Source organism: Diabrotica virgifera, chromosome 1 (assembly GCF_917563875.1).
Source record: "Diabrotica virgifera virgifera chromosome 1, PGI_DIABVI_V3a".
NCBI classification, from domain to species: Eukaryota; Metazoa; Arthropoda; class Insecta; order Coleoptera; family Chrysomelidae; genus Diabrotica; species Diabrotica virgifera.
This window is the reverse complement of record NC_065443.1, coordinates 13,344,640-13,358,315: the sequence shown is the minus strand read 5'-3', so window position 1 is coordinate 13,358,315 and position 13,676 is coordinate 13,344,640. Positions and strand designations below refer to the sequence as shown.

General features: G+C 31.7%; 2 protein-coding genes across 2 annotated transcripts in view; both read right to left on the bottom strand.

Annotated features, from left to right (window-relative positions):
* The window catches only part of LOC126887361 (uncharacterized), a 94,336-nt gene that overhangs the window by 67,446 nt on the left and 13,214 nt on the right, over positions 1-13,676 (bottom strand). The gene's annotated exons all lie outside the window — the stretch shown is intronic.
* Positions 2,181-13,676, bottom strand: part of LOC114324701 (ubiquitin carboxyl-terminal hydrolase CYLD) — a 62,330-nt gene continuing 50,834 nt past the window's right edge. Inside the window, exon 8 of the mRNA XM_028272569.2 lies at positions 2,181-11,779. Coding sequence (XP_028128370.1) covers positions 11,583-11,779 — 197 coding nt within the window. The 3' untranslated portion in view covers positions 2,181-11,582. The remainder of the gene's footprint in view (positions 11,780-13,676) is intronic.

Genomic DNA, 13,676 nt, shown 5'->3' with positions numbered 1-13,676 from the left:
TTAGGTGAATATTGATAGAAATTTTGATGGTAATCAAATTATGTAAATAAAAGTATTACATACTATGTATTTTGGTAGGTTCAAATAGGTAGGTACCTATGAAATTTTTTATTAGCTTTGATCGCGCTGTACGTCCTGGGTATACCCAGAGGGAGAACGCCTGCGCATTACAAAATTGGGCGTTCGCGGAGTGCAAATCTTTCCTTCTGAACACCCTCCGGATTTTTAATTCGGTGTTCGCGCAGTACAGAAAAAAGATCCTGAACATGTCCGGGATACGCTCTCCACGTTCGAGGATTTTGTTTCGGATTTTAAGTTCGCACAGGCGCACAAAATATTTGGGAAGAATTTCTTGACATTCTGTTCTTACTCCTTCCAATTCTTAACCTAAAATATTGTTTTGTTAAACAGCTTGTAGATGTAGATTCTGGTTTTTAAAGCTTTGAAATTATGCAAAGTGTTGTATCATTTAAATATTCTTCAAACAAATTTTAATATTTTTTATATTAAAGCTTTTTTAGTTGTTTTCTCAATGTTTTCCATTTCGTATGTTTATAAATAAGTAGGTACCTTTTCTAGTATTATTTTCATTCGATATTCGATAATTATCTATTAAGGTAGTATGTATTACAATAAATTGTACTCTGTTTTTACTTAATTTCTTCTATCTAAATGAGCTTATAAGTATCTACATATTCTTGTGGTTTATTTTTCAGTTTAATTTATGAGTTAAATTAGTCTCTTATTGAATATAATGAAACATAAACAATACATCAAACTTATTCTGAAACTATTTCTTGTGTCTTGTTATATTTCATTATTTTTGTGGTGTAATAAACCACAACACAATGCCACAACCCATTAAATTCAATACATAGATATCAAAATTGGAAATGATCGTTTTACTAAATTATTCCTTCCTTCAGATAATGTTCAACCCCCATGAAGTTAAAGGTAATTTTTATATGTAATTATCTAAATATCAACAATCTTTTACTCTCTACAAGAATGTAAGCTGGATTTCAGAGTGGAAATAACCACATTATATTGTGGAAATAATAAAGAAAGTCTCTAATCAAATTTCTACCTTCTAAGAAAGGCATTGAATTATTGAATAGAAAGTTGAAAGTTAATCGTTTGCCTGTTGCCTTTATTCTCTTTTCTCTTTCTCTTTGTTGACATAGAAATTTGTTGCATTTGCATTTTTTTGACATTTATTTCGAAATAAGAAAGAGACAACAAAAGGCTTCCTTCTCTAACCTTAATGTATGCAACCCGTCATTACATTGCGAATCCGAAAATTGTTCGCGGAGCGGAAAATCCTGAGCATGTCCAGGATAAGTTTACGTTGACGCCTGCGCATTAGAAACTAATCCCGAACTTACTCTGGGTATGCTCGATTTGTACTGCGCGAACACTACTATTAGGATACTGAAATATTTACAATTATTACGTACTTGTTGCTTTTAAAAACTATTTAAAAAGTCACTACAATTATAAACTTTTTTGTTTCTGTCCCCACAACAATAAAACTAATATATTATACAACATTTATTTACCTCCATATTGAACAATTATTTAGTATTGACAGATCATTTCAACACCCAATCAAAGCCCGTATAACGACTAACACCATACTGTCGGTGTGCGCATGCGCGCAGATTAATAATAAATAATCACCCTTAATCTCAATCGCGCCTAAAGAAGTATAACTTAATTAGAAGCCTAATTTCTGAACGGTTAGAGATAAACCGGAAGTAGAAGAACTGCCGACCACAGGTCAAAGAAAAATATGCTACTTAATATATCTGAGATCAAGAAATCGGTATTCCAAACAAATATATTATGTTCTACACACTGCAGGAAAATTGTCTGCTCAGCAATGCAAAAAATATCTGCACTGAATGCTACAATCATTAGGTATTAGTTTCTTTTGTATGATTTTTGCTGTTCTGTGAAAAAATATAATGATAATCCATTGAAATGTCATACTACTAAATCTTGGTGGCTGTGAGGCCGAGGCGCCATCAACAAATCATCAGTGATCTGTCATTTAATATGTTGATGTATATTTTCAAACTTTTAAGCGATCTTTTACGGGTTTAATTATTTTTAGATATCTGCAAAAAAGGGCAGAATAGGAAGGCGTTTTATTTCATACTCTAATAATACAAGATTGCCAGAGTTGTAAATTTTTTATTTTACACTAGCAAATAGTAACTATATACAACAGAGTAAAAACTTTTACAATGGATAAGAATAGAACACAAATAATTCTATTAATCATAGACCAAGAGCCAGCGACTATCAATCATTCAGACAAACCTTATAGTGCGAAACCTAAGATTTTGTATATGACCGATATATCAAATAACTAACTACACGAGATACTGTAGACAGCTTTTAGTTCATCAAATGAGTCTATTCACTCAGGTACCTACAATGAAATAGTAATCTCGTTTTACTGCTGTCTGATATTTGGGTTTTCACCTTCCTAATCTTTTATATTGAACATTGATTATAATTCGGAAGATTATACAGTTTATAGTCCGAGAGCTCACTAGACTAGAGACAATTCTGAGTATGCGTTTGAACGGTACGAAAATGGTATATAAAACGCTTGTAAAATGCATAGTAACCTCTATTGGAATCTGACTGAAGATATCCAGTTTCGCCGTAGGGTGCGCCAAGGGTATATTTTATTACCATTGTTGTTTAGTTTATAGTCAAACCATCTTAGAATTCGAGCTGGACGAAATCAGTGAGGGCCTAATAAGAAACGATGAGATAGAAACCTGGACCATCTCCAAAACAGACGCAAATTGCCTGCTCATCTTCGAAAGAAAGATACTAAGAGAAATAATATGCCCAAACTGTGAAAACGGTATTTGGATAGGGCGATATAATTTCGAATTGTACGAGAAATATACAGAATTAGTAAATGGCAGAATTAGAAAATATTTTCATAAAAATAGGTAGGCTTAGATGGGTTGGATATGTGTCAAAAGCCAATAAAAATTCCCCACCCAGACGAACCCTATTAGAGGTACCAGTAGGAAATAGGAGCAGAGGTAGACCAAGACCAACAGGCAGGCAAGACTAATAGGTCGAAATTTAACTAGGGCTGTAGCACTACTGATGATGATATTTTTTGTAAGATCAAAGAAATTAATTAACTTCGGTGTTTAGCTGTTACGTTAAACGCCACGTAGAACTTATAGTCCAAGAGGCAGCGCTGAAAAATCTCTTTGAATTTACTAAAGCTAGATTTTTCACAGTTGATTACTGTGATTGTGTAGAGAAACATACTGCGGTCGGTCACGCGAAACGTAGAACAGGGGTTACTGAGAGGGTATCAAAGTTACTTTCCTACGAAGGTAATTAACTCCATTTACTAAGGCTGAAAATCAGTACACACATTCTAAATTGAATATAAATAAAAGTTATTATAGTCGGTCAGCTGTATGACGGGACAGAGCCGGTCGGTCGGCCCCAGTGAATGAACAGGGTTATTCACTATATTTTGACCCCCCCCCTGTAAACTGCTTTATTTACAGAATTAGACAAAAATGTTAAATACAAAAGTTATTCGATTTTTAAATTATGATTTTTTGACATATATATCGTACTAGTGACGTCATCCATTTGGGCGTGATGACGTAATCGACTATTTTTTTAAATGGGAATAGGGGTCGCCTATTATTAGGTGGTTATTCACCTAATAGTTATTAGGTGAAGGTTATTTAATTCCCTATTCAGTAATATAAACGTTAACATGATTAATTATACAGGGTGTCCAAAAATTTTTTTTTAATTAAATTAATTGTTTAATTAATAATTCAAACTATTTTTGGACACCCTGTATAAATAATGATCTTAATTTTTATAGTACTGTATAGAGAATTGTATAACCTTTAAAATGAGCTAGCACGCGACCCCTATTCTCATTTAAAAAAATAGTCGATTACGTCATCATATATATGTCAAAAAATCGTAATTTAAAAATCGAATAACTTTTGTATTTTACATTTTTTTCTAATTCTGTAAATAAAGCAGTTTACAAGGGGGTCAAAATATAGTGAATAACCGAATAACCCTGTACATTCACTGGGGCCGACCGACCGGCTCTGTCCCGTCATACAGCTGACCGACTATAATAACTTTGATTTATATTTAATTTAGAATGTGTGTACTGATTTTCAGCCTTAGTAAATGGATTTAATTACCTTCGTAGGAAAGCAACTTTGATACCCTCTCAGTAACCCCTCTTCTACGTTTCGCTTGACCGACCGCAGTATGTTTCTCTACACAATCACAGTAATCAACTGTGAAAAATTTAGCTTTAGTAAATTCAAAGAGACTTTTCAGAGCTGCCTCTCCGTCTATTACTTGTGATCAATTGCAAGGAAAAATCGTTATACAATATTAGCCTATTACCCATACCCAATACAATAGTATTGAAAATCACTTATTGAATCCTACCCTCATATACAGCACCCTTAGTACCATACTATAAAGAGTAATAATTTGACTGTCGCTGGCTCTCGGCCTATTAAATGTTATTAACAATTAAAATACTGACTTTCATCTTTCGAATATCAACAGTAATAAACGTCTTAAATATTATTATACAATTGTAAAACATATTCGTAAACAAAACAATCTATATACTTTATTTATAAATAGTTTTAGAAAAAATAAAAAAATACTCCATCGCTACTCAGCGCCTAAATATGATATCCATCAAGTACAGCTGTAAAGAAGAGTGTAGACTTTATTTTTTCAGAGTATATATTTTAGTTACTTCTTCCGTGAAGTTGGAGTAAAATTAAATCGAATACAAAAAGTACTATAATCTGTTTTTAAAAGAAGATAAGTAATTCAAATTTCCCGCGTAAAGCTTGTTTGTAATTGGTCCAACCTCAGGCAAGTTTACTCCACTGTTATCAAATTTTGACACTAATCACATTTATAAAACTTTTGACACTATTGGCATTTCATAGATTAATAAAGTTATATCGGCGATTTTTTTGTATTTTCTGCGTTATTCCTTTAATTTTTAGATTTCTAGTCTGGTTTTATGTAAAAAACTATTGTTTTTAGAACTCTTTAGTGACGTATTAGTATAATATAATATTCATGGATTACCGTCAAAGGCCGATATGGAGGCATCCATAAACTACGTCGTAAAAAATTAAAAAATTTGAACTTTTTAATACCCCCCCCCTCCGTCGTAATTCGTCGTTTACAGACGAACCCCCCCCCCTAGTCGACGTCGTCATTGCAGTTCACGACCCTCCTTTCAGTGATTTAAAAAAAATTCAATGTTATTTCTGTTTTTTTTTAATCAACCTTGAAACTTTATTTGCGAGTGTATCATAACAAGAACAATTAAGGGGGTAGGCGCAAAATCTTGGTCCAATGCTATTTAAATGCATTCTTTTTTCGAATCCTGAGAAAACTAATAAATATATTTGAAAAATATAAACGCAGAATGAAAGATTACATTATTACCGAGGGCTGAAAGTCCCTTAGAATAAACAAAAGGTTTCTTTTGAATGAAATTTTTGAACTTAAAAATCAGACTAAATATTATCTTTTTTTATCCCTGTAACTTATTAAAATAAACATTATAGATGTTTTCAGAAACTTTTGGCCCTCGGTAATAATGTAATCTCTCAATCTGCGTTTAAATTTTTCAAAAATTTTTATTAGTTTTCTGAGTATTTGAAAAAAATGAATGCATTTAAATAGCATTGGACCAAGATTTTGCGTATAAATCTTCTCTAAGTATAAATACGACTTACTAACTAAATAGGACACAATATTTTATTTCCATTCATTTTTTCAGAACCATTTTTTCACACACAGTATGCAGCACATAAATGAATTAACAATTTAATATGGTTTGCTTCCAGATGTTGTTCTGTATACATAGAAGCGCTTGTTTAAACCCAAAGAACAATGTCTTATTGTTTGTTGTACTGTACAAAAGAGCTACCTAATATTATTTTAAGGCTGTGACTGATAAAAACGAAATGTATGCGATAAAAGTATATATAAGAGAATTCTTTTTAATTTTAACGAAGGTGTATTTATTCGTAAACGTTTTGTTTTATTTTTAATTTCATTTCAAAAACTATACGTTTTTATATGAATATCTGATACTTTAATGCTGGTAAAAGCTAGTAAAAAATTATATTTATAGAGACAATAGCGACAAATTTAAATATACCAATATATTAAACGACGTCGAATTTACACTCATATCCCCCACCCCTGTCGTATTTCGTCGAAATAAGCAAGCCCCCCTCCCTCTTCTCCACGACGTAGTTTATGGATGTCCCCTATGATCAACCAAAAAATATGTATTTGATGATATTTCTAGTGACTTTCTTGGGTGTGAATCTGTCTTTTTAGTTTACTTCTCTTGGTTTAAAAACAAAGTATAGCACTAACTGTTCACATCAAATTGACAGAGAAGGTGGAAAATATGTAAAACTAAAAATCAGGAATAAATCGAAGCAAAAAGTTTGCAGAAAAGAATAATTACCTAAAAGCTGATCATTGGCCACAATTCAATTTTATAACTGCATTGAATAAGTTTCTAGGATAACGTCAGTTTTGAATTATTGTCAACATCTTAAATTTCATCGACAATCTGTGTTTTGTATGAATCCGTGGAAATATTTTACATTGGTCCTTTCAGCCGGATTATTAAAGCTAATAAAAAGTATAGCGATATTTGACATCGATTATCAACTAATTTGATAAATGACAGGACACCAATTAAAGTGTTTCAAAATTTTTTTACTGTCGAATTCTGGATACCAATCTCCCCCCCCCCCCCCCTCTCTCTCTCTCTCCAATTTATTGGTTTGTGATGTAACGGATTTCTTAATATCATCTTAAATTCTATCTTTGTTGGATATTTTACACTGTTGTCTGTGATGCTTTTACGTTTTGTCCACTTATTTACATTTTATTTGTTTTCTTGCTTTATGTGTTTTCTATATTAGTTGGTTGTCATTTACCATGCTGTTCTCAATTATATTTCACAACGTTTCGCCAAGTAGAGATAAAGTGGCAAATTACCTAATCTAACATAACCTTAAAAACAAACCATGGCACATTTCCAGAACACTTAAACACCTCGAAATCAACCAAAAGAAATGTTATGATTGCTAGAATTTTACGTACCAAGATAGGAATGAATCTACTGTTCGGATGTATCGGTTAAAAATAGTTTGAATGTATATAAAAGTAGTATGTGAATAGTTTGTTCCTCCATCAATACAAGAAATCTAAGAAATAAAAACTTCGAATATTAAAAAATTTATAAAATGGACAGCGAACAAAATACAAAATAAGATCCTGTCTAATTTTCCTTTGAACTATAAACATCTGAAAAAAATTAAGTCAAGAATAATAATTTTGACATAATTGTGTCTTTTGGGAAGCCCCAACCATTTCCATTTTTCACAATATGCTAAAAATATAAGCCAAGCCCCTGACGTCACAAACCACGCCTATTCCAGCTCTTGACTTATCAAGCATCAAAAAGAGCATGAAAAAACGTTGAAAAGAGATGACTTCATCTTGTGGTCGTGATTTGTGATTTCAGTGTGGTGGGAGAAGTAGAAATGGCCGAGGACTTCTAAAATACCTACTTTTAACATATCATATATAATTGTATTTGCTCTAACACCGAATACTTCAATAAAAAAAGTATATAGAACACCTTAACATAATTTCTAGTTTCTATACATGATCTCAGAAGACAAAAATAAATCTCTTCGCCCTCATAGGCGTTGCGTAGAAAATAAAAACTGTAAAATTAGTCAAATAAATTAACAAATCACAGCTGATCACTCTATGAACTTACTTATCTTTTTTCCCTAGAAAATAACGTAACAGTAATCATTAGTAAAATGTGTGATATGCCCTTAACGAAATCCAGATAAATTTGCGATTAGCTTTGTTTTAGAATAGGGTATACATTTCTCGCGTTGTAATACTCTAACAAGCTTTAAATAAATATTTAGATTTGGGTAGTGCATTCAACCGAATGTTTTCTATAGATCTACAATTTGTTGTGTAACATATTCACTGACATTTTGCACTTCTTTCATTTAAACATATCCATTTTCCAAAAAGGTGGTACTATAGACTAGCGCGAAGCTTCATACTATGTGTTCTGAATTTGTTAAAGGAATTGTATTATTTATTGATTATTTATATATTAATCAAATTATATTTAAATTATTATGTTTGCTCCTAACGCCATCTGTTAACGTTTCAATAAAGCACACGCTGTTTACTTCTGATAGACCTTCAAAGTTAGACTAAATATTAAATGATTAATAAAATATAAATAAATATCATTTGATAGTAAATTTAATTATTATATAAAATAAATAAGATGTTTAAAAATAAAATTTGAGTATAGTTTGAAAGGAATTTACCACTAACGTTAAAAAGGTTAGTAAACATATAGTTTTGTTTTATAATAAATCAAATGTTTATATTGTATAACAACTCCCCTTGTTGAGTAAATTGACTCTTTCATCTCACGATTTTTCGTTTTACTATAGAGAAACATTCAAACAAAAAACTGTTGGTCCTTTCAGTCATTTGCACTACCCATGTACAACATTTACTTTAGAAGTTACTTATATAATAGGTACATAGCTTTTATATTGTCATCATTGACTTTAACATGTCAATTCCTTTTAGCATAACAAATTTTCTAAAAGGATAACAAATTTAGTTTATAAACAGTGTTTTTTAGGCATTTTATTTAAGTTTGCGCAGAGTGCTAATATTGGTTATAGTTTGTTGTATGTTTTCTTCGTCTTCTTCGATGAAATCGGTTTATGTGTTTACGGCGTCATTATAAGCCTGTGGCTGACATATAGATGGCGTCACCAATAATCATAAAATACATTTACATAAAGTACTGACATTCATACGTCATTTGTCAAAATTTAACGTCATTTGGACCATTACTTTACAAGTTAAGACGGGAAGAACAATCAATAGCGATTATTATGGCTTTATTGGAGTGTTTAATGTGTGTTTACGGCGTCATTATAAGACTGGCGTCACCAATAATCATAAAATACATTTACATAAAGTATTGACATTCACACGTCATTTGTCAAAATTTAACGTCATTTGGACCATTAATTTACAAGTTAAGACGGGAAGAACAATCAATAGCGATTATTATGGCTTTATTGGAGTGTTTAAAGGAAGACACTGCTTGTCTTCCACCGTATTCTTCAGATTTTGCTCCTAACAACTCAAGACCTCTAGAGTGCTCTAAGGCAAAACATTTGGGTCAAATGACGATGTTAGGTTATGTTTAGTGTTGTAAAAAGACAAACTTCTACAAAAAATGCGTCTCATTGGTACAAAAAACTATCGAAATCTCTAGTGATCAGCCTATGAGTTTAAATTCATGAATAAGATTGTATTTTGTTATAAAAAACCCGATTTAGAGTCCTTCAATCTATCTACAAGTTAAAAGGAACATCTACCTGTGAATACATTCACCAATTTCATCGAAGTAGATTTTAAACAATAAATTTTCAATATATCTTTTATAATTCTTTGGAATTGACATGCCAAAGGAAAAAAAATAATTATAACGGAGCTTTCACAATTCTTTACATATTTTAATAAATGTTAATATATGTGTTAATATAATAACATAAGGTCTAGGAGAATTTGGTACTGAGAACAAAAGGATTCAAGCACTATGTCGGTGTTGGTTTGATAGGAATAAATGTTTTCTTACACATATTGACGATATGGAAGAACAGATAACAAAAATCAGTATTAGCTGATATTTCATCTATGCTGATAACTGTTTCAAGTCATCTTTCCCAGAAGCTGTACACAACTTTCAATTATATAGGTCTCTACAATTTTACTCTCTCCAATTGTAGCGGTTAGGCACTGATTAAATTAATTTAATTAAAATTAATAATATCCCTCAAGAAATTTCTTGTGATACGCCCGCGATCGATTTTGAAACGACATTCCTCCGCTGTGTGTCCACTGTGAAAAGGAAATCGAATTTACGATGAGGATCGATGAATTAGTCAGGTCAAAGCTCGCTCAACAGTAACATGCAAACTTAATAAACCTTCAGAGGGACGAATTTCTGGAACAAATGAATACCATCGAATAAATTACATAAAATCAACTATGTATTTCCAAAAACAGGGTTTCAATAAATCTTCGGAGTAACCAATTGACAAAGCCAGTAACTATCCAATAATTTGTATATGAAGCAATGAGCAATGCTGTTATGGTGGAAGTTTTGAAGTTTGCATGTTAGTTTCAGGTAAGCCTATAGATTAATTATTTTGGATAAAATGGTTCTCTGATATTGTCGTTCATTTTATTTTGTGAAGAACTATTACCTTCGTGAATATTCGAGCAAACACGCAGATGCAACAAATTCCCCAGTTATGGTAGCCCCACGTTGTGCGCCTTTCTATTTGATTTGTTCTTCTGAGCTAAGCCTTTCCTGTTAGTATCTTAAATCTCTTCTCTTCCAGTTTTTCCCCTATTTTGTCAGTTCTTCCACTTCAAAATCTCAACACCCAGAGTACAGAGGTTTCACAATTTCTAGGTGTTTCATGGTTTAGGTCTTTCCATAAATGAATATAGGTAATTTAGTAAGAAATTATTCAACTTCCATTATATTTGTATTCATTCCACTGAGATAACTTCTTTCTCAATTGCCTAATCACCTGGATATATTTTAATAAATATTTGCTAGATTATTGCATTCATACAGACTTTGACCAATAGAAACCTACAAGAATAAAAATTACAGCGGAATTTTTTTTCGATAATTTCCCGTCGTCAAATATACCGTCAGATGACCTTCGTTGCTACTCAAAAATGAACATTCAATCATATTAATAACAATTAATGTTTTACAACTTGTCAAATAGTACACTATGGTTTAAACTTTAGTACACTTTAGTTTAGTACACTATGGGTAAATGGTTTAAAAAACCGTTTTATTCATGAAATAATCCTATCGAATTACACTCGAACTCTTAAAAATTACCGATTTGTTTTGCCCTCGTGACACTTTCGACATAATTTCACTCCCCTTAGGGTCGTGAAATTAAAACTGTCAAAGTGTCACTCGAGATACAAATCGATAATTTTAGAGCTCTCGTGTAATTACTACTGAAAACTGCCATAAACAAAAAATTAGGCCTGTCCTTGATACATAAACAGTAACAATGTCACCTAACAAATATAATTTACTATTCTAATTGGGAAAATAAGCCACAATTTAACTTGAAAAATGATTTTATTGGCGTTTTGACTTCCACTTCGGACGTTCGACTTTCACACCTCCGAAGTGGAAGTCGAAACGTCAATAAAATCATTTTTCAAGTTAAATTGTGCCTTATTTCTCAATTAGAATAGTAAATTACACAAATGCCACATAGAAATAGCTTCAGAACAATACTAACAAATGTGCTTCAATCCTCTCGATCTGTCCATAATTAAAAAAATGAAAAACAAGAAATGTATATAGACACTTTTTATCTGTACATCATCACATCTGAACTTTGGTACATGCAAATGTAGGCATCACACAACAGTCTACGCGCATGCTCGGGCAAATGCCTGTCCGAGGGATATTCTTCGTGAAGTTGTTTGCAGATGGTTTCGTCTGATAACCATCGCGACACGTCGGGACAGGCCACCATTTCGGGTATATTAAAGCCATTTTTTTCACCTATAAAAAAAAACAAAAAAAATCAGAAGATGAAGATGTTTGTTACATGTGTACATGTTAACAATTTTGTATGTGTACACGTTTAAACGCTAAGAGTTTTTAACACACATTTTTTATAGGTTTGGATCCCGCGTATGAAAAAAAAGTTGATTAATAGCAAGCTGAAAATTTTTTAATAGCTTAAGGGTGTCCAGTCGGATAAACTTTGATATATGGGACCACTGGAACAGGGGCAGTTTTAATTGTGGAACAGGTTAAAAATTTCGAACGGTCAGACCACGAAAACGGCACATTTATTTTGTCCGACAGAATAGACTTAAACCCTCCGAACAGAGATTAAACTCTCATGCAAAAATCAAACTGCTATTCATCACCTGTCATAATTCCTATCATTTGACATATTCTACATGTTCCACTCATTAAAACGCCCATTTGGTAATAAATAGCAGTCTAATTTTTGCATGAGAGTTTAATCTTTGTTCGGAGAGTTTAAGTCTGTTCTGTCGGACAAAATACATGTGCCGTTTTTGTGATCTGACCGTTCGAAATTTTTAACCTGTTCCACAATTAAAATTGCCCCTGTTCCAGTGTTCCCATATATCAAAGTTTGTCCGACTAGACACCCTTAAGCTATTAACAAATTTTCAGCTTGCTATTAATCAACTTTTTTTTCATACGCGGGATCCAAACCTATTAATAAAAGTACTACATCACGAAATGTATAAGTGTAATATTAAATTTATTTTTCATTCTTCACATACAGAATGGCTTTTTAAATTAATATTGCTTTTCCAACCCTACTGATATTTTCTCTAGAGTTTTTGACGCATTATCAACACTTATTTAATGTTTTTGTACGGTTTTTTCACTTTTGTAACGTTTTTTACGTTTTTTGTCACTTTTCGAAGTCTTTCATTGCTTTTTTGACTTTGATTAAACTTTTTACCCGTTTTTTGACATGGATTTTTCACTTTAACAACGCTTTTGTATGTTTTTTTTGTCATTTTTCGACGTCTTTTATTATTTTTTGACTTGTCTATTGTTTATAGACCCATAGGTTAAGTGTACATAACCTAAAATTATTTTTTTTGAGATGGCTGCAGGTTTATTTTTTTATTTTGTGTATTTTATCAAAAAATATATTTCTCATTTTTTTTCAGATTTATCTGTACGGTGCTCCACCTTCAAAAACCCAAAAAACTATTTTTTAGGGGTTTTTTTGTGATTTTCCCCATTTGATAGACTTCAAAATGGATCAAATTAAGGTTTTTTTACAGGTTATGTATAACTTGAACTTACTGATTCTTTTAGTACATTCAAAAATTGGACGAAACACCTCTAAACCCCTAAAAATCATGTTCTTCATGGTTTGTAAGAGTTTTTGCTGGGTAAGTAATATTATTTGAGACTGATACCACCTGAATCAATGAGACCCCAATCCATATTAAAAAAATATGAAAAATAATAGTTTCAGACCTTAAACAAATATAATCGTTTATGCGAAAAAAACAGATTTTCAAGGGTTATTCGGGGGTTTTTACTGGATTTATTCAACTTTTTTAACTTTCTAGATCATTAAACAGCATGTCCCATGTTATTTTATAAAAAATTTTAAAAACACACTGATTAATGATGTAGAAAGAAAAAAATATATCGATCCGATAAAAACCTCGAATAATACATGAAAACCTGGTTTTTCGTATAAACGATGATTGTATTTGTTTCTTTGAGGCCTAAAACTATTCTTTTTCACATTTTTTTATATGAATTAGAAACGCATTGATTCAGGCTGTATCGACCTAAAAAAATATGATTAACTCCGCAAAAACTCACATAAACTCTTTAAAAAACTGAATAAATATGGGTTTTTATGTATATATTTAAAAGTATTTCGCCC